Source organism: Acinonyx jubatus, chromosome B1 (assembly GCF_027475565.1).
Source record: "Acinonyx jubatus isolate Ajub_Pintada_27869175 chromosome B1, VMU_Ajub_asm_v1.0, whole genome shotgun sequence".
NCBI lineage: Eukaryota > Metazoa > Chordata > Mammalia > Carnivora > Felidae > Acinonyx > Acinonyx jubatus.
The window spans coordinates 48,000,245-48,022,085 of NC_069382.1; the positions used below are offsets into that span (position 1 = coordinate 48,000,245).

Below are 21,841 nucleotides of genomic sequence, written 5' to 3' on the forward strand. Positions count from 1 at the left end.
CACCCTAGAAAGAAGCTCTTCCAATCTCATTGTTTAGGATTTGTATGCAAGTTCCATTATTAGGCATGATTGATTAAGTCATTGACCATTAGTAATAGACTCAGGCTCATGTCCTCTCCCTTTCCCAGAGATCAGAGTGGGGCTAAATGTTCCAACCCTCAAATCAAATGGTTCATTCCTCAGGTAACCAGCCCTCATTCTCCAAGAGTCACTTCATTAGCATAAAGTCAGGTATGGTTGAAAGGAACTTATGAGTGCCAAAAGGCTCCTCCTTCTAGCTCAGGAAATTACAAGGGTTTTAGGAGACCTGTTCCAGGAACCAGAGACCAAGCAAGACCAAGTATACATATTTCTCAATATCATTGCAACTCACTGGTAAGTCACTGGTAAGCTCAGGACTATTTCAGTGTCCCTAAAGGGGTAGATGTCAGATTGGAGCATGATGAGAAATGGAGTGGGAAGTGAGGAAATGGAGTCAACAGGTCATTTTTTAAAATAATTTTTTAGATTTGCGTGTAATTGACACACAATGTTCCATTAGTTTCAGGTACACGGCATAGTGATTCAATTTCCCTCTGCGTTATGCTATGCTCACCATGAGTGTGTGCTCATCACCACCGGTCACCATACATCACTATTATAATATGACTGAAGCAGATCATCTTTTGAGATTTGGTTCTGAAGAGGAGACAGGATAGTAACTGGAAGTAGGATCAAGGGAATTGTGTTCTTATGCTTTACCAGAATTTTAGAATTTCTTTTTCTATAAATTTTATTTTATATTTGTATTTTATTTTGGAGAGAGAGAGACAGAGTGCTAGTGGGGGAGGGGCAGAGAGAGAGCGAGACACAGAATCTGAAGCAGCTCCAGGCTCTGAGCTGACAGCACTGAGCCTGAAGCAGGGCTCGAACTCACAGACTGTGAGATCATGACCTGAGCCGAAGTCGGACGTTTAACTGACTGAGCCACCCAGGCACCCCCAGAATTTTAGAATTTCTAATTTAAGACTTGGCTCTTTTCATTCACTTACTCAACATTGATGAGGTCCTGCTACATGCCAAACACAGTGCCGCTGATACAGGCAGGCTGGGACCCAGGACCCAGAGGGGGTCCCACAGGGCCAGCCAAGAGGGTCCTTGGCTACATGCAGGATAGAAATCAAATGTGAGCCAGCAAGAAGTGAAAGCAGAGTTTATTGAAGATATAGAGAGGACAGATATATAGAGAGCATTTGAGAGACTCAGAAATAAAACGGAGAATGAGTTTCATCTTTGTTTGGGGTCTGGGGTTTTATTGATGATTGTGCTGTGGTGCACGTGTCCTCTCAGGCATCCAAAAACTGGTCAGAATAAGGACAGAGTGCTCAAGTGTCCCCCATAAGTCACTTATGCCCTGGAGCCAGGGGTCTTGGGTCAAGGTGGAACTTGTAAATGATGACCTCACCCGGTCACTCCTTAGGTGTTATCTATTTGTTGGAAGACTCCAAAGAAATCATTACATCCTTGACCTCTACAAGGAGTACAATCTTATCTGTACTATGATCCATGTGTAGGGTGGGGATGTAGGTCCTCGTAAGAATAGAAGCAAGAAAAGGAGCAAAAATGCAGGGTTTTTTTCATGGGGTCCCTTCGGTTTCCCTGTCTCACTACTTGCTGAGGAAACAGCTAAATATGATCAAGGTCCCAGATGACGGGCAACTAGCTGTGTATATAGTTCCTGAGCAGAACTGACAGTTCTGTGCTCAGCATTCAGGTATGAGAGTGTTCTTCCTAGCAACGTTTTTCTTGTGTAGAAATTGTGAGTTGTCTCTTACAGGTTTTGAGGTCATAAAATAATGGTGCTGGAAGGGAACTGAGAGATCATCTAATAAAACCCTGTCACCCACAAATGTAGACATTTGAGTCCCAGAGAGGCTACATAGCTTGCCCAAGGACACACATCTAGTAACTGGCAGATTCAGGGAATAAGCTCTTATCATTCTGCTTCCCAGATCAGGGAATTTTCCACTACCCCACACCAGCTCATACACATAAGTGTCAATTTCTGCATTTCTGAATTCACATAGCTTAACCATTAAATGATAATGTTAATGAATTCCATGAGTCAGTGCTTAGTTTCCATATTCTCCCAATTAACTGTGGTTTGGGGGTAATCCATTCCAAGGTCCTGGATTATAGAGTGCAGTGTCAGCTGCTTTTTCAAGGTAATTCATTCCAAGACTCGGACCAATTACATCTAATGTAGTTGGGAGTTAGCTGAATTTGTTTCTAAATGTCCTTGAATTAAAAATCAATAGTCCTGTTTATTTCCCTAATAGCAAATACTCTGGGAGCAATTGCGGCATGGGTTGGGGAGTCCACAAAACCCAGAGAAGCAAACACTCTGGGGAATGTAAGGTCAAGCTTGAGGCAACTCCACTATAACCTGGTGGATGATGTGCTGGAGTGACTATTTTGGGAGTTGGCATTTCTTTGTTGTTGCAGTGAGAGATGATAGCAGGAAGAACCTATGGTGATTTCTGACCTTGACTCCCCTTTGGTAATCTGGACTGGGCTCCTACCATCTGGGAAATATCAATTTCATTTGGAACTAGGAGCGCCTTCTACCTCATCTAGAACTGGTTACTGCCCCAGCCAGCAGGGCGTCAAGGAGAAATGGAAAAAAAAATCATCCATTGTACAAAACAGCCATTTTCATGTCTAAGTAGAGTGCCTTTAGGCAAGTGATATTGTCATTGAGTAGTAGAGCTGGAAAGCCTTTCTGAGCTCACATAATTTGTGATTACAGACAAGAGAGCCAGGATGAGACCTGAAACAGCTTACAGTATTTACATTCGTGCTGGGGCACCTGGCTGGCTACGTCAGTAGAGCATGAAAATCTTGATCTTGGGGTCATGAGTTCAAGCCCCACATTGGGCATGGAGCCTACTTAAAATGAGAAAAGAAAGAAAGGAAGAAAGAAAGAAAGAAAGAAATGTTCACATTTGTGGGTGGTGCCTGTCCTCTCTGTGTGTGCTCAGCTTCCTCACCTGTCAAATAAGGAGGTTGAACAAGATGACTTCTAATCTCCTTTCCTCCTCTGACATTCAGTGCTCTTTGCAAGTCGTTTGGAACCTTGCTACTCAACATGTGGTTGTGGCCAATCAGCCTTGTAGCATTACCAGGCAGACAGAGCTGCAGAATCGTGGCTCCCACCCCAGACCTACTGAATGAGCATCCAGGTTTGAGCAAAATACACAGGTGATTCACGTACACATTACGGTCCACTTTAGAAATCTGATTTTGGCCCTAGACACTTGGTTCTTCCTCTAAGGCTTTCAGTTCACATTCTCTCATTACCCTGCAGGTGTCACCAGAGAGCCAACAGTGGTCTTACTGAAGAGGAGGGAAATCCATAAAGCATTTTTCCCTCCATTTACTTGTATCTGCTCTACCTTCCTGCCCATCAAATTCCCTTAGGCTCTTTGGCCTGTTACCCAGGAAGCTACAAAGAAATGGACTACAAAGTGTATTCTGAAACTGTCCTTACTCTGTCTTTCCAGAAAAGAACTGGACCTCTAGGAACCCTCTTGTCTCGTGAGAAGACTCCCATGCAGTGATTAAAAAACCTCAAAATCTTGTGTTTGCTTAACAATTCAGGTAAATATATGATTGATATCACCACTCTAACAATGTAATATAATGAAATATGGTTTATTTTGGTCCCAGAATTTATTTATTTAGTATGGCATTTGTACTGTATTGAGTTATTAATCAATTCCCTATAATTTTAAATTATAATGACTATCTTTCCAGTAAACCAGAGGCCAAAGTCTTCCAAGTTATTATATAAGTGTTATTATTTGTATAGCTCTTTAGATTTCGTAAAAGACTTTCAGTTTAACGTATATTTTTTAATGCTGGTAGCATAAGATATATGGAATACTCTTGCTTATAGATGATGATCCTGAGGCTGGAAGTTCATTCAGTAAGTTGAGGAACCAAGGCTTGGATCCAGGTCTTCTAATTCCATATTCCATAATCTTTCTTTTTTACCAAATGGCTTCCCCTAATTACAATCAAATTTCTGCCCAACGAATGATATCAAACTATAGTTACTCACCACTGAGGTGTTTTATTTGGGAATTTTAACATTTTACCTACTAATATTTTTTCCCAACAATGCAATTCACCAGTAATAACTGATTAGATAATGGAATTTCCAGAGAAGATCCCTCGATGTCTGTGGTTGGGAAGCTGCTACTGGGCAACATGGACTTTAGAAATAATATTCTAGGAGCGCCTGGGTAGCTCAGTTGGCTAAGTGTCTGATTTCGGCTCAGGTCATGATCTCGCAGTTCGTGAGTTTGAGCCCTGCATTGACTCTGTGCTGACAGCTCAGAGCCTGGAGCCGCTTCGGATTCTGTGTCTCCCTCTCTCTCTGTCCCTCTCCTGCTCGCATTCTGTCTCTCCCTTGAAAATAAATAAACATTAAAAAGTTTTAAAAATAATAAAAATAAAATACGATGGGATGGGGGCATTTCCCTGGAAAGCAAAGTCCATACCTCCTTCTCCCCCCAAACATCCCTCTACACAGCCCCCAATACCCAAATTCTCTTTCTTCTCTCTCAAGAGGAGAAGAGATTTTTCTTTCTCCCTATCTTCCTTTTTTTTCTTAGGTATTAAGCACCCAGTATTTGTCAGGCCCTCTAGCAGGCATTCATAACACAGTGGAGAACCAGTTCCTGCCTTCGGGGGGTTGACAGTCTATTGAGGGAATTAGACACTGGACAAATGGGAACATTAATGTGGAAGGGGAAGAGCAGGGAGGGGACCATAGTAGCTGATTATAGAGGGGCACACTCTAGTGTGAGGATCAGATAAGGCTCCCCCAGAAGTAGTATATAAGCAGTAGCTGGGAGACAGTTAAGGAGTGGAAGTAGGGCAGAACTCTCTCTACAGAGGCAATGGCATATTGTTGGGTCTTTCAGGCAGACATTGGGGGGGGGGGGCGGCAGGAGAGTGGGTGGTGGAACACGATGCAGCTAGAGAGATGGCCTGGGGCCAGACGGTCAAGGGTTTCATGGGCCCCAACACAGTACTCCGTGCTCTAAAGTTACTGGTGATGAGTCCATCTGTTTAAACATTTCATGGGGGGTATTCTGCTGCTATTCATATGTTTTGAGGAGCTTAAACATTAACACTGGGTTATACTTTTTCATTTTTTATTTTTAATTTTTTTCAGTTTATTTATTTATGTTGAGAGAGAGAGAGAGGGAACACAAGTAGGGGAGGAACAGAGAGAGGGGAGAGAGAGAGAGAGAGAGAGAGAGAGAGAGAGAGAGAGAGAGAATCCCAAGCAGGATCCACACTGTCAGCACAGAGCCCAATGCAGGGCTCAATCCCACAAACCATGAGATCATGACCTGAGCTGAAATCAAGAGTCAGATGCTTAACCGACTGAGCCAACCAGGCTCCCCCATTTTTTTTTTTAATTTCAGAATTAAGAATACACCCAAAAGTGAGCAGACATCAGAATAAAGGACTGCGTGTTTGCATCTCTTTTTTTGTCTCCATTTAACTCCTATATAAATTCTAATAATTCAGCCATATTCTGGGTTTTCTGTGTATAAGACTGTATCATCTGCAAATCCTTAGCTTTGTTTCTTTCTTTTCAATCCTCACACTTTTCATTTCTTCTTTCTTTACTGTGTAGGCTAAGATGTCTGTCACATTGCCGAAAAGTCACAAAGATAGTTGACATTTTTACTTTGTTTTTGATGTTTAGAAGGAAAGTTGCTGATATTTACATGTAAGAATGTGTTACAGGCTTTTGATGAATACCTTTATGAGAAGTTCCCATTTATCCTTGTTTGCAAAGAGTCTTGTTATTAACAAATATTGAATTTTCTATTATCTATTGAGATAATCATACATGTTTTCTCCTTTAATATGTTGATGTGAGGGTTACATCAGTAGATTTTCAAAAGTTAAACCAAGTTTGCATTCCTAGGATAATTCCAACTTGGCATGACATATAATGTTTTTTTTTTATTTTGCTGGATTCTATTTGCTAATATATTGTAAAGGATTATTTGCATCAGTGTTGACGGGTGATATTGGCCTATACTTGTTCCTTTTTCATACATTTTTATCTTGTTTTTGTCATGAAGTTTGTTCAAGTTTCAGCAAATGAGTTGAGGGAGTGTTCTCTCTCTTTCTATTCTCTGGAAGTACTAAGATTTCCATGCGCTGTTGTTTGAGTGTTTGTTAGAGTTTACCTATTAAACCATCTGCAGATTCTATTTCCGTAGAGGTCATTGTACTATTCAAGTTCTTTTTTTTTTTTTAATTTTTTTTTAACCTTTATTTATTTTTGAGACAGAGGGAGACAGAGCATGAACGGGGGAGGGTCAGAGAGAGGGAAACACAGAATCTGAAACAGGCTCCAGGCTCTGAGCTGTCAGCACAGAGCCCGACGCGGGGCTCGAACTCACGGACCCTGAGATCATGACCTGAGCCGAAGTCGGACGCTTAACCGACTGAGCCACCCAGGCGCCCCTGCACTATTCAAGTTCTTGATGCCTTTTTGGCATTGAAAAATTATCCGTAATTTCCTTTCAATTTTAATCTAAATTTCATCTGAGTTTTCCAAAAACCCTAACACAAGGCAGAGGAGTCTTACCATGTGACCGTGGTCTCTCATTGGCTCCTCTGGCTTGGCCACAGCTGATTAGACCAAGTAGTGAGTGGCTTGCACATAACTCTTTAGGTGAGCCTGTTACAGTGGGTCTCTTTTTTTTTGCAATCATTTGAGACTTTACTGGAACAGACCAGACTGTCTTTTTATAACTGATGTCTCCAGAACCTAGCAGAGTGCCTGTCTTAAGGGAAAGGTTCAATAAACTTTTGGATGTGTTACTTCCAACTATTGCACAAATTGAGAAACTTAAAAGCAGTCATCATTCAGTTTTTAAATATACATTAGTCTTCTTAATATAAATTAGGCACTGTTTAGGTACTGTTTTGGGGGAGGGAGGAAAAGAAAAGAAGGGCAAAGGTCCATTAATGAGGTGGAAGAGGTCCAAGGAGCCCTTGTTATATACCTTGAACACATACCTATATGACCTTGAATGTACTTGTTCAGAAGACTGCTCACTTACTAACAGGCCTGCCTTACCTATCTAGCCCAGAAGTGCTTTTAATGCAGGATGGGGTTTTCGGTACCTCCATCCCCTTCATTCTGCCCTACTTTCCCTTCTGGTGGGGAGGGGATCATTTAGCATCACACCGACCTTATGCTCTGGGAAGCAATCAAGATAAACAACAGAGATTTATTGGCATTTGCATTCCCTGTGAACATAAAGAGTGACCATTGCCATCCAAGATAGCCTTGGTCCATGCAGCAGCAGCAGCACGATGAAGTGAAGTAGGTTTTGCAGCAATATTTGGATTTGGGGTGTATTCATGATAGGTTATAAATAAGAGTGGGGCAGAACCATAGGTTGATAGATGTTACACAATTCACTAGTGTAAAAGGAGATCTCAAAAAGGAGCAAGCAAGCCCAGCAAAGACAGTCTCTTTTAAAACAGGTTGGGGGGCACCTGGGCAGCTCAGTTAAGTGTCTGACATCAGCTCAAGTCCTGATCTCACGGTTCCTGAGTTCAAGGCCCACATCGGGCTCCACACTGACAGTGCAGAGCCTGCTTGGCTTAGTCTCTCTCTCTCTCCCTCTCTCTGCTCCTCCTGCACTTGTGCTCTCTTTCTCTCCCAAAATAATAAATAAACCTAAAAATAAATAAAAATAAAACAGGGTTGGGAGGCCATATGGGAGGAGAAATTTACGCACATCCTCAGGGGAAGAGCTATGAACTTTTAGAACTTTAAGCCAGCCACAAGCCTTCAGCCTGGACTTGACTTCTTCCTCATCATGGCAATTGGATCATCCCCATTCATCCCTTGGAAAAGGGTCAGTTCAGGTTAACAAGCTTCAATCTTTCATGCGCATATTAGCCCAACCAACCCCACTTGATCTAATTTCAATCACTGTTTTGCACAGTGGACCTAAATGAAAATTACTCTTGTAACTTTTCACCTTTATTACTCCGTGTCTCTCTGTCTTCTCCAGAACACAATTCAGGTTTCTATCTCAATCTATGTCTCCTGAATTTGCAGTTCTAATTGCCCAAATAAACACCTGTTTGCTTAAATTTTCAGCAAATTGGTTTTTTTTAAGTTTATTAATTTATTTTGAGAGAGAGAGAGAGAGGGAGAGAGAGAGATGAGGGGCAGAGAGACAGGGAAAGAGAGAGAGAGAATCCCAAGCAGGCCCCACACTGTCAGCATGGAGCCTGATACGGGGCTTAAACTCAGAGCCTCAAGATCATGACCTGAGCCAAAATCAAGAGTCTGATGCTTAACAGACTGAGCCACCTAGGCAGCCCATGGCAAATTCTTTCTTAATCTACATTCCAAGCAGACTAGGCTTCCCCCTCATAACATGGTAACACAAATGTCAGGGTGAGAGTGAATCTAATTTTCTTATGCTAAGGCATTCCCATCCCCTTTCTTTGTGAGAAACAACGTTTAAGCATCAGCAGTGTGTCCAATGCATAGATGAGGCACAAGCTGTTTGGTTTATAAACTTTCTGTCTTTCATTTCGCTTTACAGAGTGCCAGAAAGCATCAAAGGTAAGCATCATTTCATAAATTTCTCAAGTGCAACATCTTGGCTCCAGGCTCATGGCCATGGCCTTGTCTAGACAGGAGCTTAAACCCCAACTCTACCCCTTAATAGCTACATGACACTAGGCAAGTTACTTAACTCCTCTGGACTTCAGTTTTTACATCTGTAAAATGGGAATGATGATAATTTATTCCTCATAGGGTGACTGTAAGGATTAAATAAGTCAATGTAAGTGAAACATTCAACACAGTGTCTGTCTGGCAAGTATTAGATATTCAATAAATATAGTTTCTTTTCCTTTCTCAGTTTTTTTCTTTTTCTTTTATTCCCTCCTCACATTCCACGTTCTTGATATTCCATAGCAGAGTCAGTTACTAGCTGCTAAAGAAGGGCTGGTAATGACATGTTTGTCCAAGGATCACTGTTCTTAACACCAACCATAGGAAAGGTCAGATCTTACCCCATTGCAATTTTTTCCACTCCCTGGGGTTGCACTAATTAATACCACATTGGCATTATCTTGTCTTTCCCACTAGATTGAGAGCTTTCTGGAGGCAAAGATTGCTGCTTTCTTCATTTTTAATGCCTGCTTGACTGTGTCCTAGAACTGTACCATAGGTATTCAGTTTGAGTTAACTGATTTCCTTTACTTTGAGAAGCCAAGGATGCATGCCATCTAGCCTGTGGTATGCCTTTGGGTTTAGATCTGAGCGAAGTCCCAACTGCCGCTTACAGGTTGTCACTCTGGGTTAGTCGCTATCTTCTCTCAAGGTCGCTCTCCTTACCTATAAAATGGGAAAACTAACCTACAGCGTTGTTTGAAGGCTATTGATGCAGGTAGTTTGTCTTGCAAGTTGCAAATACTTCCTCCATTTCGATTCCACTTCTTTGAGTCTAAATGAGAGGTGAGCCAACTTTACTTACGGATGTTTTTCAAAATCTTGGGGTTTTTTTGCCTGTTTTTTTAAGAGTTTAAAAATGTGACTTGGTCTAGGGGCACCTGGGTGGTTCAGTTGGTTGAATGTCCGACTCTTGATTTCAGTTCAGGTCATGATTTCATGGTTGATGGGATTAAGCCCCATGTCAGGCTCTGTGCTGACAGCATGGAGACTGCTTGGGATTCTCTCTCTTCCTCTCTCTCTGCCCTTGCCCCCAACTCTCTCTCAAGATAAATAAATAAACGTTTAAAAAATGTGACTTGGTCTAGAAGAAATGGTGGCCTTTGGTGGCTATCTTTGAAGGAGGGAGTTCCTGGTAAAGATTTTTGAAGCTTTGATTGTTCTATCAGTCAAGATCCAACCAGAAGGCAAAACCAGACCAGTAATTTGAGAGAAAATTCACTATAAAAAATGCTAGTGAGAAAACTGAATGTGCAAAAGGGGAATTCTAGGAGACCATGGTGGTAAGCAACCGTAGGAAGCAACCAGCCTCCCTACAGCTGCAAGAACCAGGAAAATGAAGGGGGAACTTTAGAGAAGGGTCTTGAGGAGCTGCCACATGGAGCCCTGGGCAGGACCCTGGCAGCTGGTGCTGGGGTCTCTGAGAGGACATGATGAGGCTGCTTCTACCAGTGTTGGGAAAGCTGCAGTCTGGATCCAGCTGATGCTACAGAAGGCACTTCAGATGATACAGGAAGATGTCTTGCTGGGGTGATGCTTACAGAAACCTCAAGTGAACAAGAAAAGCTCAGAGGGAACAGCTTTCTTCCTGTAGCAGCAGAGAGGAGCAAGCAGGGTCAAGCCCTCTGGGGCTGCCTGAATGAAGAATGTCACAGGGAGCTAGCAAAACAGAAGTCAGTTTGCAGAGTATTGCAAAGTATCACAGGGCTGAGTGTTAGGTGGGTTTGAGGCTGAGAGACAATTAATAATTGACTCACAGGTTGAGAGTGGCCATTAAACTACATAGGACTTTGGATGCCAAGCTGGTGTGATGTCCCAGGACCACAGGTACAGGGCTTTGGACCCTGAAAGAAGCAAGGAATTACCATGGAATTTTTGTAAAAGGTTTGAATGGGCATTATGCCATACACAGAGAGGTTGGTACTTAACATTTCATCAAATATTGCTTGTTATGGTCATCATTTTAGCAAAATGAGCAAATATTATATGTAACTGTTTTATTTTTTTATTTTGTAAAGTATTTATTTTTGAGAGAGAGAGAGAGCGAGAGCACGTGTGTGTGCGAGCGGGGGGCGGGGGGGGGGGGGTGGGCAGAGAGAGGGAGAGAGAGAGAATCCCAAGCAGGCTCCACGCTGTCAGCACAGAGCCCAACATGGGGCTCGATTTCATGAACTGTGAGATCATGGTCTGAGCTGAAATCAAGAGTTAGATGCTTAACTGACTGAGCCATCCAGGTGCCCCTGTGTAACTGTTTTAATGAAGACTTCTGGCTTGACATTTACTGGAATGAGTAGAAAGTTAATGGCTCTGGATTTTACAGTGGTAGTGTCATTCCAACCAAAACCCACACTAAGGCAATATCACCCACCACCTGATGGGAGATGACCTAAATGAAGGCATGATGTCTAAGAAGATTGGTCAACTAAGTATACAACCACTGAATGACACACTCAAACATCCTGCTTCTTAGACGAGGACTCTTGCCATCAGAAGATACTACTGCCAGGGCTCCTGGGTGACTCGGTTAAGTGTCTGACTCTTGATTTTGGCTCAGGTGTAATCTTACTGTTTGTGAGTTCAAGACCTGCATAGGGCTCCACACTGAAAGTGAAGAACCTGCTTGGGATTCTCTCTCTCCTTCTCTCCTTGCCCTACTCCTGCTCACACACACACTCTCTCTCTCAAATAAGTAAACTTAAAAAAAAAAGAAAAAAGAAAAAGAAGATATAATTGTCTGGAATTGTAGGTAAGAAGTTGACTGCAGGAGAGGGACTCCCACTATTTATAATAAGAGCCCTGATTCTAGTCACTTTTCTCTGGGTTTGTTTGTATCACAGAATCTGAAGTTTCCGGTCCCCAACTTGAAACTGTAATTCCACGTAGGAAGTTCCAAAAGAGTTGGTTTTGTTAGTCCTGATTTTCCTACTGTAAACCATCTCTCTCAACCACCATTCAACCTCCTGTCCTAGTCTGAACCCACTGCCTTCTGACACACCCCTCTCTGTAAATGAGGAGGCATCCCACCTGCTACACACGAAGGATCTCAAAAAACTGTCCTCTAAGAAAGACTTCTTAACTTTCTGGTTTTCTATGCTCTTGTGTAACTATGTCCCAGAAACACATGGAAGGAATAAGATATTTGTCTGATTACAGCTGAATAGCCCAGGAAATCGGTTCATTGTAAATAGTAAATGGCTCTTAATCTTGATATGGGAAATGTTACCCCATTTGCTATGAGTAGCATGTGCTGTGGTGGGACTCGCCCGACATTCTTCTTTGTATAAAGTTACACAGCTCCAAATGTCAAACAATTTACCCCTCGGTCTGATTTGTGATACAAGAATAAATAAACATGTCAAATGATTTTAGAGAGGGAAGAAATTATACTCAAAAAATGATTTGGGCTGAAATCCTTTGCAACGAGAGAAGATTTTAGGAATCATTTCAGAAAGACCAAAGGTGCAGAGTAAAATGGGAAGAGGAAGAAAGAAAGAAACCCAAAGTATTTTGGATCACAGCTGGACTCCTTTTATGATGTGGCAGGAACACAGATCCTCAGAGCTCCATAACTTCACCGTTGCCTGACTCCTTTATATGCTCTGCAAAGCTGAGGTCTTCCAGAATTGGCCAGGCAGGAGGAATCTCCAGCCTCTTTAGAGAGTCCACTGGGAGGCAGAGGGAGTCTGTGATTGTTCTGTGTGCGTTGGTCCTTGTTAAAGGGCTTACTGTGGGTTTACTCTACAGGTGGTGCATCAGAATCATTTCAATGTAGGTAACTTAATGTAGAACTGTTTATTTCAGGAAGCCACATTACAGGACCCAAGGGCTGAAATACTGTGTATTCTAACATAACTGATCTATCATCTCCATTTCCACCTTCCTCGGATTAACCTCGTAAATTCTAGTGTCATGATTGCTTATGTTCTGTACAGTGTAGTGTTTAAGATTTCTTGGATTCAAGTCCCAATTTTTCTGTTTACTGTGTGATCCTCCCAGGACCTCAGTCTCCCTGCTACCCCCATAGAATTGGGATGATTAGAACAAAACCAGTAGTTATAAAAATTCAGGGGTTCATTCTTGTAAAGCCCCAAGAGCCTGCCACACAGTAAATGCTCAAGGGATGTTAGCTATGGTTTCTGTCGTAAGATTTCTTCTTATCTACTACTATTTTGAATGAATGAGGATGTATCAACTTACTGTTTAACAGTAAGTATAAACTTATGGTTTATCATTCCCATTTCCTATTGTTGGCTATTGGTGTAAACAGAGCCACCTGTGTTATTGCTATCTTACTAGCAATGAAGGTAATTTTTTAAACAATTGAGCTATTTGTGTTTTGCATAAGTACCTTGGCAAGCAACCACTGTCCCCTTCATCTGTACGTTCCTTGTTGTTGAACATTATTATTCTCGTGTGGTTAATGTTATGCTGAAAGCCTGTGAAAAGGGTAAAAGCTAGAATGTAAGCTCTGTGAGGACAGGAACCAAATTGGTCTGCTCTACCACTGTGTCTCCTGTACGTAGTACAGAGCCTTGCACATGGTAGACACTCAGTAAAGACTTCCCAAATGAACACGCCAATGAAAGAAAGGCAAGAACTTTGTCAAAACCCTTCTTCTGTGGGTAGAGCATGAGTTTCCTCTGAAAAAGAAAGGCGATTCCTTGTGCCTGTTAAAATGACCTGAATCCATTCATCACAGGAGGGAGAGGTCTTTTCGTCAGACCCAGAACAAGGTCTCACTGATTGGAGCCCTAGTAGACCACAGTCAGCACATCCTTCTACTTGTAGAGAACACAAGATAGGACATTAGAAAGCACCCACGGTGTGGACATAGGTGGGGCTGAGAGGAAAGTGGGCCAGGCAAGGAGCCAGGAAATTTTTATCAGCACTTTGGGACTACAACTCAAGTAGTTCTTAAAGAGTCTAAGACTTCTGTTTTGGAGACTTGTCTGTTTTAAAGTTGTATTTTTCTGGAATTATTTCTTTGTAGCTCATCCTTAGCTTAACTCAGCCAGTAGTAGGAGCCGCCCTCATGGAGAAGGGCAGTGACCCCTCTTTTTCCCTGTCTAATGTCTATAAGGCACCACTAATGCCCTCATCTCAAATGTCGGTCAGAAGTAACCTTTGGGGCCTATGTGTGCTGTAGTTAAGCCAGCCACTGTAGTTGACTCGATATGTGGAAAGGAGCCAAAACTCTCTCCACCATAAGCACCCCTTAGTTTCTCCAGCTACATTGTTTTATGATAGTCATGCTAACATTTCTATAAAATGTCAAATGTGTGAATCACTTGTGTTTCTCTTCTTGGAATGGCTCTCCCTTCAACCCTCCATAGAATACCCCTCTCCCTTCTCTCCTTTTCCTCTCCTTCCCCTCCAACTTTACCTTTTTGGAGCTGAGATGGGGTTCTGGCTGCAGCTTTGTTATTTATCCCTCTCCACCAGCTCACCACTCCCCGCCACCCCCCCCCCCCCCAATTAGAACAGGCTAAAGAGTTTTCAATAAGGACTTTCAGTCCCCTAGGTAATTCTCCCACTCTGGCAAGAGAACTTGAAAGATTCTCAGCTCTGTGTGAGCTCTTGTAATGGTGCTTTCCTCAGAAGTTGTTCTAGCTGGCCTCATGGGATTCACACAGATTATTGTTCAGCTGACAACTCAAGGGAACCCTTATGCACCTTTCTGGAACTTTCTTTGTATAGTTCTCTACTCTTGAGCACTGTGCCCTGCAAATTCCAGCCACCTTTGTCTCTCCTGTCTCCAATCCTTGTGTCTTCACCTTAGTGAGATTCCTGGACTCAGGGCTCCCTCAACTGTGCCACAGTCGGACAGAGAGCCCAGGCCAGGGTAGGCTTACCCCACTTGCTGCCCTTCCTCAAGGATCACGGTCTTGTGTCACATGTGTTGCCCAATGTTTGAAATTATGCATTAAGCACACTGTTCTAGTTATGAAAGAGGGAAGATGATTATAGGAAGTACCCTTTCATTCCCAAGTACCAACTCTGGAGATGTCAGGAAATAGGTGTTCTTTCCTTGATTGAATAAAAATGCAATTCTCTTATAAGCTGGGCCTTGATTTTTCTGTTGCCTGGGACCCCTTCCTTAGGTTACCTACTAAGGCTTAAGACATTGTGTTCCACTATGTTCTTGGTCTACACTGTGTTTATTGTGCTCCAGAAGTATTAAGATAGCTTCTCATAAGCTGCCTATTCTACCAATCCCCAGTGAGAAATGATCAGACCATCCAGTTTTTACCAGTCCTCCCCATGATCACCAGAATTTCATGAGAAAGAATGTGACACAAAGTTTGTTAGTGACATGTTCTTAGCTTTATTGAAATTCTTTCTTACAAAAGGTCTGATGTATTTTAGGCCAGGCCTAATTTCCTTTAGTCCCTGAAATACAGATCCATGGTTATTTCCATGTCCTCGTAAGTAAATATGTAAACTAGTAGACTTTTCAGTTAAGGTTCAAACACTTACATTGTGATTTTTATTTGATGTAAAACAAGACTTGTGTTTTCCTAAGTGAAAAGACCACGTAAGAAAGTTATGTGGGTCTTCATCGATGGGATAGCTGGATTTTTTGCCAGAAATTACCTGGGGTTTATTTCATTCAGTGTGACATCTTTCCACCTTTAGTATTTTCTCTTTTTAATGCAAACTTTGCAATGTGCTGAGCTATGTAGTAAAGAGTGCTATGTTCATATATGCATGCATATATTGGCCCTGGAGAAAGATGCTTGAGTACATGCGTGTTATGTAAACATAGCAATTGATCAGGAGAGTCTCTGATCATTAGGACATTAATGGATAACAAGCATACTGTAAGCAAAGAACAACAATAGCACATATTGGTTTTGTTGTCAGCCAGGAATTTTGCTGGTCCTATACCTGGGGGGTCCCAGGTGTCACTTTCCCCAGCTAAGCTGATACTCACCCCATGTGACAGGGGTTTGTGTGTCCGAGGCCTGACTCAGTTTGTGACTCCCCCAAGGGAGGTGAGTCTGTGCTCACTTACTACCATGTAGCTTCCCTAGTCCTAGAATATGTATATGGCCTGGTTTGACCTCCTCCTCATGTCAGAGGAAGAATATGATCTTCCTGTCGCTAGGAGAGGGGTGCAGATTGAGGACTGGCAGAGGTCCATGGCTCCTTCTTCTGCCAGAGGTTATAGGAAATCGTCATTTCCTTCCACGCTTACAGGATCCATAAGGACATGCGTTCTGATCATAGGAGCACACCCAAAGAAGCCTGGATAGCTTCACCTCCAAACAGCTCTGAGACACAGGTAAGTTGGCCTTAAGGCTGACTGTCAGATGATGAACGCTGGTCTCAGTTGAACCCAGATAAGTCCCCATGTCACCCTCCAAATCGCCTTCCTCCTGGTTGGCCTGGAAGCCAGTCACGTCCAATCTTATACTCTGTAGTATGGAGTATGTAACCTTGTAATCCCACATGTCTTGCACCTGAGTGTCCTGCCCAAGCCTAGGAAAGACACAGTAGGATGCAGGTAGAAACAATGGTTTAGTCATTCTCAATCTTCAATCTTACTGGCCATGTGAATGGGTCAGTTGAGTGCTACCTAGAGGTAAGGTCTTACCCAAGCTAACAAGCCTTGTAGAAACACTACAAAGTGGATAAATGAATTTAGCATCCAAGATGTGTTGTACACATGGGAGTCACTCATTGGATGTTAGTTTCACTCCTCTTCTCCAAAGCCAGCTTGCCTCCTGCATGTGACGTGCGTTTCCCTCTCACTCCTATAGCTGGCCCTTCCTCTATATCACTTCCCCAGACTAACAAATGGTGTGCAGAGGCAGAGTAAAGAGAGGGAAGAATGAATCATTTGGTATGGTCTCTTTCTGGGAAGGAAGATGTCAAAACTCTTGGCCTAACTAAGGGAATTATCTGAAGAGTAAATGACTTGTCATGCTTCCCTCCTGTGTCCACTGCTGCGTTTCTCGCCAACATACTCTCAGCATTTAACTGACAGACCAAAGGGAGCATGGATGTTGAGTCCTGATGCATGGTGCTTAGAAGGGCGGGCAAAATGACGATCCAGTTGCCCAGGGCTTCACATGCAGGAACCCTGGTAGAAGGGAGAGACAGGCAGTGGATCCCAGAGTTGCACTTTGGAGCTGATGTCCAAGAGGAGCATGACGACAGGCCACTGTGGTCCTGGCACAGGGATATGGGGGAGGGGGGTGCTGGGCTGGGCAGGGCAGAGGCATGGTCCCAAGCGATGCCCCCGCCCCAGGAATGCAGGAAGGAGGCTCGGCAGCAGGGCCCGGACTGTGGACTGTGCCCAGTTTCAGTGTCTGTTGCACGTCACCCCAGCATCTTCAGCGTGTCCGCAGTTTGTCACCCCCCATTTGGAGAAGCTGCAGCGGAAGATGGTATCTTCTGTGCCCTTGCAGGCCACATCATCCATCCAAATCCTCCCTGTGCCTGAAGGGACAAGTCAACATGGTTTCTTAGAAGATATGCAGGAGAGCAGGACAGAAGAAAAACAGCACCGCTGTGTCTGTTCTTAACCGGGCTGTCCCGGGCTCTGCTGGCAATTCTCAAATCGAGCCATTTCCCCTTGCCCTCTCCTCCCCACCAAGACCAAATACTCATTTTCTAGGCTCAGTTTCCTGAGGGCAGAGTAACAACAATCGCGGTGATGGCAGCATTTATTGGTATCTCCTACATGGCAGACATTTCACATGTGTGATCTTCCTCCATTCTGAGCACGGCGCCGTGAGGTAGACATTAATACACCAGTTTTATAGAGGCTCAGGATACAGTTGGTGCAGAGCTACTCAACTTGTAAGTTGCAGAGTCTGAAACTCAAGACCAAGTTGGTCTCGGCGCACACTTTATATGAGACACTTCATAGCTTTTGAGATACAATGTCTTGCAGTCTTTGTTGATGAGTACTCAAGCACGGCCTAATCTGAGGGACAATGTCAGACAGATCCTGGATTGGACAGATCCAGTGTCCTATAACCAAGTATGTCTGCGCAACATGACCCCCAATCTTTTGAAATTTAAAGCAGATGGTTCCACTCTATGAACTCCAAACAGTGGCGCTAGAATGACAGAGGACCCCAGAATTTAACATTATAGCCATATATATAGCCATATATATAGCCATATATATAGATATAGATATAGATATAGATATAGATATAGATATTTATATATATGACAGGAAGAAGCATCCCCAGCCATAATTAGGTCAGTTCCCCAAATACAAGGTCCCTAAGACAATCTACGTGAGCTCCGCCTGCAGCCAGTCCCATTTACCCAGATCTTAAGGAGACCAACCCACTGGTCTGAAGTTGTCCATGCAGGGGAGCCTTTAGTTGGCTTTCCTAGGATTGTACCAGAGCCTTGAGAGACATAAACTTGGCAATGAAGTTCTCCAATGAATGTCAGAGCAATAGGGCAGTTGGGTGAGGCTCCAGGAAAGAATGGAGGGGGGTTGTCTGGAGTCAGGGGTCAATGGAGAGGGGAGTGGGCTGCAAGAGAAGTCACCTGGAGCCCCCGCTGATCAACTGGCAGGACCATCACCCATGGTTCTGGTGCACTCTCTTGTGCGGATGGCCATGCCATGCCCCGGATGGTGGGAGCCCACTTGGGAGCCCTCTGGAAGCATGACTGAGCTTCAGGACACCCACAGAAGCAGTGGTTTAGAGTCTGGTTACTCAAAGTGTGGTCCTGGACCAGCAGCATTGGCATTACCCAGAGCTGATTAGAAATGTAGAACTTCGGGGGCACCTGGGTGGCTCAGTTGGTTGGCCAGCTGACTTCACCTCAGGTCATGATCTTGCAGTTCGTGAGTTTGAGCCCTGCATTGGGCTCTGTGCGGACAGCTCAGAGCCTGGAGCCTGCTTCAGATTCTGTCTCCCTCTCTCTCTGCCTCTCCCCTGCTCACGCTCTGTCTGTATCTCTTTCTCAAAAATACATAAATATTAAAAAAAAAAAAAAAAAGAAATGCAGAACTTTCAGGTCCCACCTAGGACTACTGAACCAGAATCTACATTTTAACCAAGAGGTTAAGCACTGAAATTTGAGAAGCACTGATGTAGCAGAAGAAGCAGGGCTTTACAATAAGTAGGCCAGATCTTGATTCAAATCTCAGCCCCATCGGGGGAACAATTTCAGTTTTAAAACTGGGAGGGAATTACCAGGATGTGAGAATTTTGGTGCCGAAACCAGGTACATGCTGGCTGAACCAGGATTGTTGGTCACTCCAGTGCTCTAGCTTGTTAGGTCTATGAGCTGACACCAAAAAGCATGGGGCTAAAGGTCATAAATTAGCTGTGTCAACCTGATCAAGCCAGATGAAGTAAAAAATTGTTCCTGATTTTTCTTTTTTCTTCTTTTTTAAATGTTTATTTTATTTTTGAGAGAGAGAGAGAGAGCAAGCAGGGAGAGAGGGAGAGAGAGAGAATCCCAAGTAGGCTCCACACTGACAGCAGCGAGCCTGATGTAGGGCTTGAACCCATGAACTGTGAGATTATGACCTGAGCTGAAGTCGGACACTCAACTGACTGAGCCACCCAGGTGCCCCTGTTCCTGATTTTTAAAGGACTTTGAAATCTACCAAAACCCTATAAAAAAGGTAGCTCAGGGATTGGTACCGTGTCCTGATCCTAGTAGCCCTGTCTCCTCCCGGCCCCAACTCTCAGCATCCAGATAACCTCTCCTTGTGGAGGAATGGTTGGGACGACTGTAAAAACCTTAAAGCCGTCACTCGCTCTTGAACTGCACAGGAGAAATCTCTTTACAAAGGATGTTATCTAAACCATTTTACTGCCCACAAAATCTACCGCATGAGCTATGTGGTTTAGACATATTTTCGTTATGTAGAGATTTTCAGCATCTGTTGTCATGGGATTGCCGAGCAGTGAATTCAGGGACAGAGCTGGGAGGAGAGGCCTCCTTCCGCTGCCTTGGCCGTTGTTTCTTCACAAGAGCCTCTTCCCTGGCCGGATACCCTGTGCCTCTTACACAATAAGCCCTTTGAGGCCTAGCAATAATTTGCAGATTAAATGTCTCCTGGAAAACACATCAGTTTACAAATTACCCAGGAAAAGCCTGCAGGCCCGAGAGCTCTGTGGGATTAGTCACACCCAAAACAAATAAAGAAGTAAATGAAGGAAACTGACAAATACAGAACAGACCCAAGGTAACCAGCCCAAATGCGTATACAGGATCATGAAACTCCAAACTCTAGTTGGTGTTTAGCCAGGGAGTTCTGGCTATTGTTCAGTCATGGAAGAGCTCATAAAATGAGAATAGGCTCATTAAATCGGCAGTGCCGGGTCTCTGCAGTATTATGGCAGCGTGGGGCATCGCCGGAGGGCCCGTTAACCCGCGAACCATCCCTGCCGCTCACCACGTCAAAGAGCCTAGAACTCCCATTTCTCTGTACCAATCACCACTTCAGCTTTAGAACTGACATCCGATTCCTCCAAGTGTAGCCACAAGACCAGGAGCGTCAGCATGACCTGGGAGCTTGCTGGAAATGCAGAGTCCGGGGTCCACCCAGGCTTGAATCAGAATGTGCATTTCAAGACGATCTCCCATGATTCATGTGCGTCTTCAAGTCTGAGAAGCCCGTCTCGGGCTAGCTCTCCAAGCTCCCTAGCAAAGCCCCGTGATAACTAAGCCCCACTGTTCAGATCAGAAAAAGGAAGCAATAGGGTGACATGTTTATCTTGAGGCAAAATTGGGACCAGAGGCCAGGTCTTCTGACACTCAGACACTAGGCACTGTTTGAAGGTGATGTTGTTGGGATGAGTAAGTGGAGATTTTAATCTATCCTCCTCATTCATTCATTCATTCATTCAACATGTATTTGAGGACCTTTTCCATGCTCAGCACTATTCTGGGTGTCTGGACTACATCAACAAACAAAAAAGGAGGAAACAGCTACACAAATCTCTGCCTCAAGGAGCTAACATTTGAGCTTCTACCTGTTTATTTGGAGTAACATTAATAGAAGAAATAAGTTACACTGAATCCACCCATCAGAGCTGCACACAGAGGTAGCCAGGACAAGTATCAAACGGGTATTTAAGAGATGGGAAAACTGAGGCCCCAGAAAGATGAAGTGACTTGTCCCATGATGACCAAGGGCAGGAGGCCACGACCCAGGCCTCTGACGTGCCAGCGGACCAGTATTTGCTCCTCACGTGTACACAGTACACAGCACGAACACTAGGTCGGGGGTGGCGCGCCGTGGACCAGTTCAACCCACCGTCTGCTTTCGTAAACAAAATTTTGTTGGAACACAGCCCCACTGTTTGATTATGTTTTGTCTGTGGTTGCTTTCATGCTACAAGTGCAGAGTTGAGCAGGGAGAGAAACCTTTGGCCCATAAAGCCTAAAATATTTCCTACCTAGCCCTTTCATGTTTGTGGATCTGTGCACAAAGCCACCTCCCAGTATTTGGACTTTATCTTAGAGAAAAGGGGCGAACACTGGTAATGATGATATGATTAGAAGCGAACACCCCCAGTTCCATCCCTCGCACCCCCACCCACAAATCTGTCTGCATTTGTACCCATCCTTACTCCCTCTGTCTATGTGTCTTACACAAAGATTTTCTCTGCAGATGTGAGGCTCCCTCCCAGCGGGGCTACCCTCTGCTCCTTCCACCCCTTCCTAGACCTCCTTCCAGCCATCACCCTCCATCTGCTCTGTCTGCATTTGCTCCTTCTCCAACAGCTCTTGGACCAATTTAAAATCAAAAAACACCTTTAAGTCTCTCCCATCCGGCTCTTTCCTCGCCTTTTGCCAGAGAAACTGATAATTTGATTTTTGGGCCCTGTCCAGGGAAAATTTTATGGTGCCAGACCCCCAAGAGAACTGCCAGGGAGGGATTGGCAGTGCCTTGTGTTCTACGGGGGGAGGAGTCAGATTAGGCAGGCACAGAAGTTCCTTCCTTCCTTCTTCCCTTCCTCCCTTCTCCCGGCCCCTTCTTCCCTCCCTCCTTTCCTTCCCTCCAGCCTTTATCCATTTACCCTAGTATGTCCCAGGCAGAGTCCTGGGTTTTGGAGCTGT

The 21,841-nt window shown here is 44.0% G+C and overlaps 1 protein-coding gene across 2 annotated transcripts in view; it reads right to left on the minus strand.

Annotated features, from left to right (window-relative positions):
• Positions 1–15,086: 15,086 nt before the first annotated feature.
• Positions 15,087–21,841, minus strand: part of SCARA5 (scavenger receptor class A member 5) — a 126,223-nt gene continuing 119,468 nt past the window's right edge. For both annotated transcript variants that reach the window (XM_027069989.2, XM_027069994.2), the window contains exon 9: positions 15,087–17,230. In XM_027069989.2, coding sequence (XP_026925790.1) covers positions 17,094–17,230 — 137 coding nt within the window. In that variant the 3' untranslated portion in view covers positions 15,087–17,093. The remainder of the gene's footprint in view (positions 17,231–21,841) is intronic.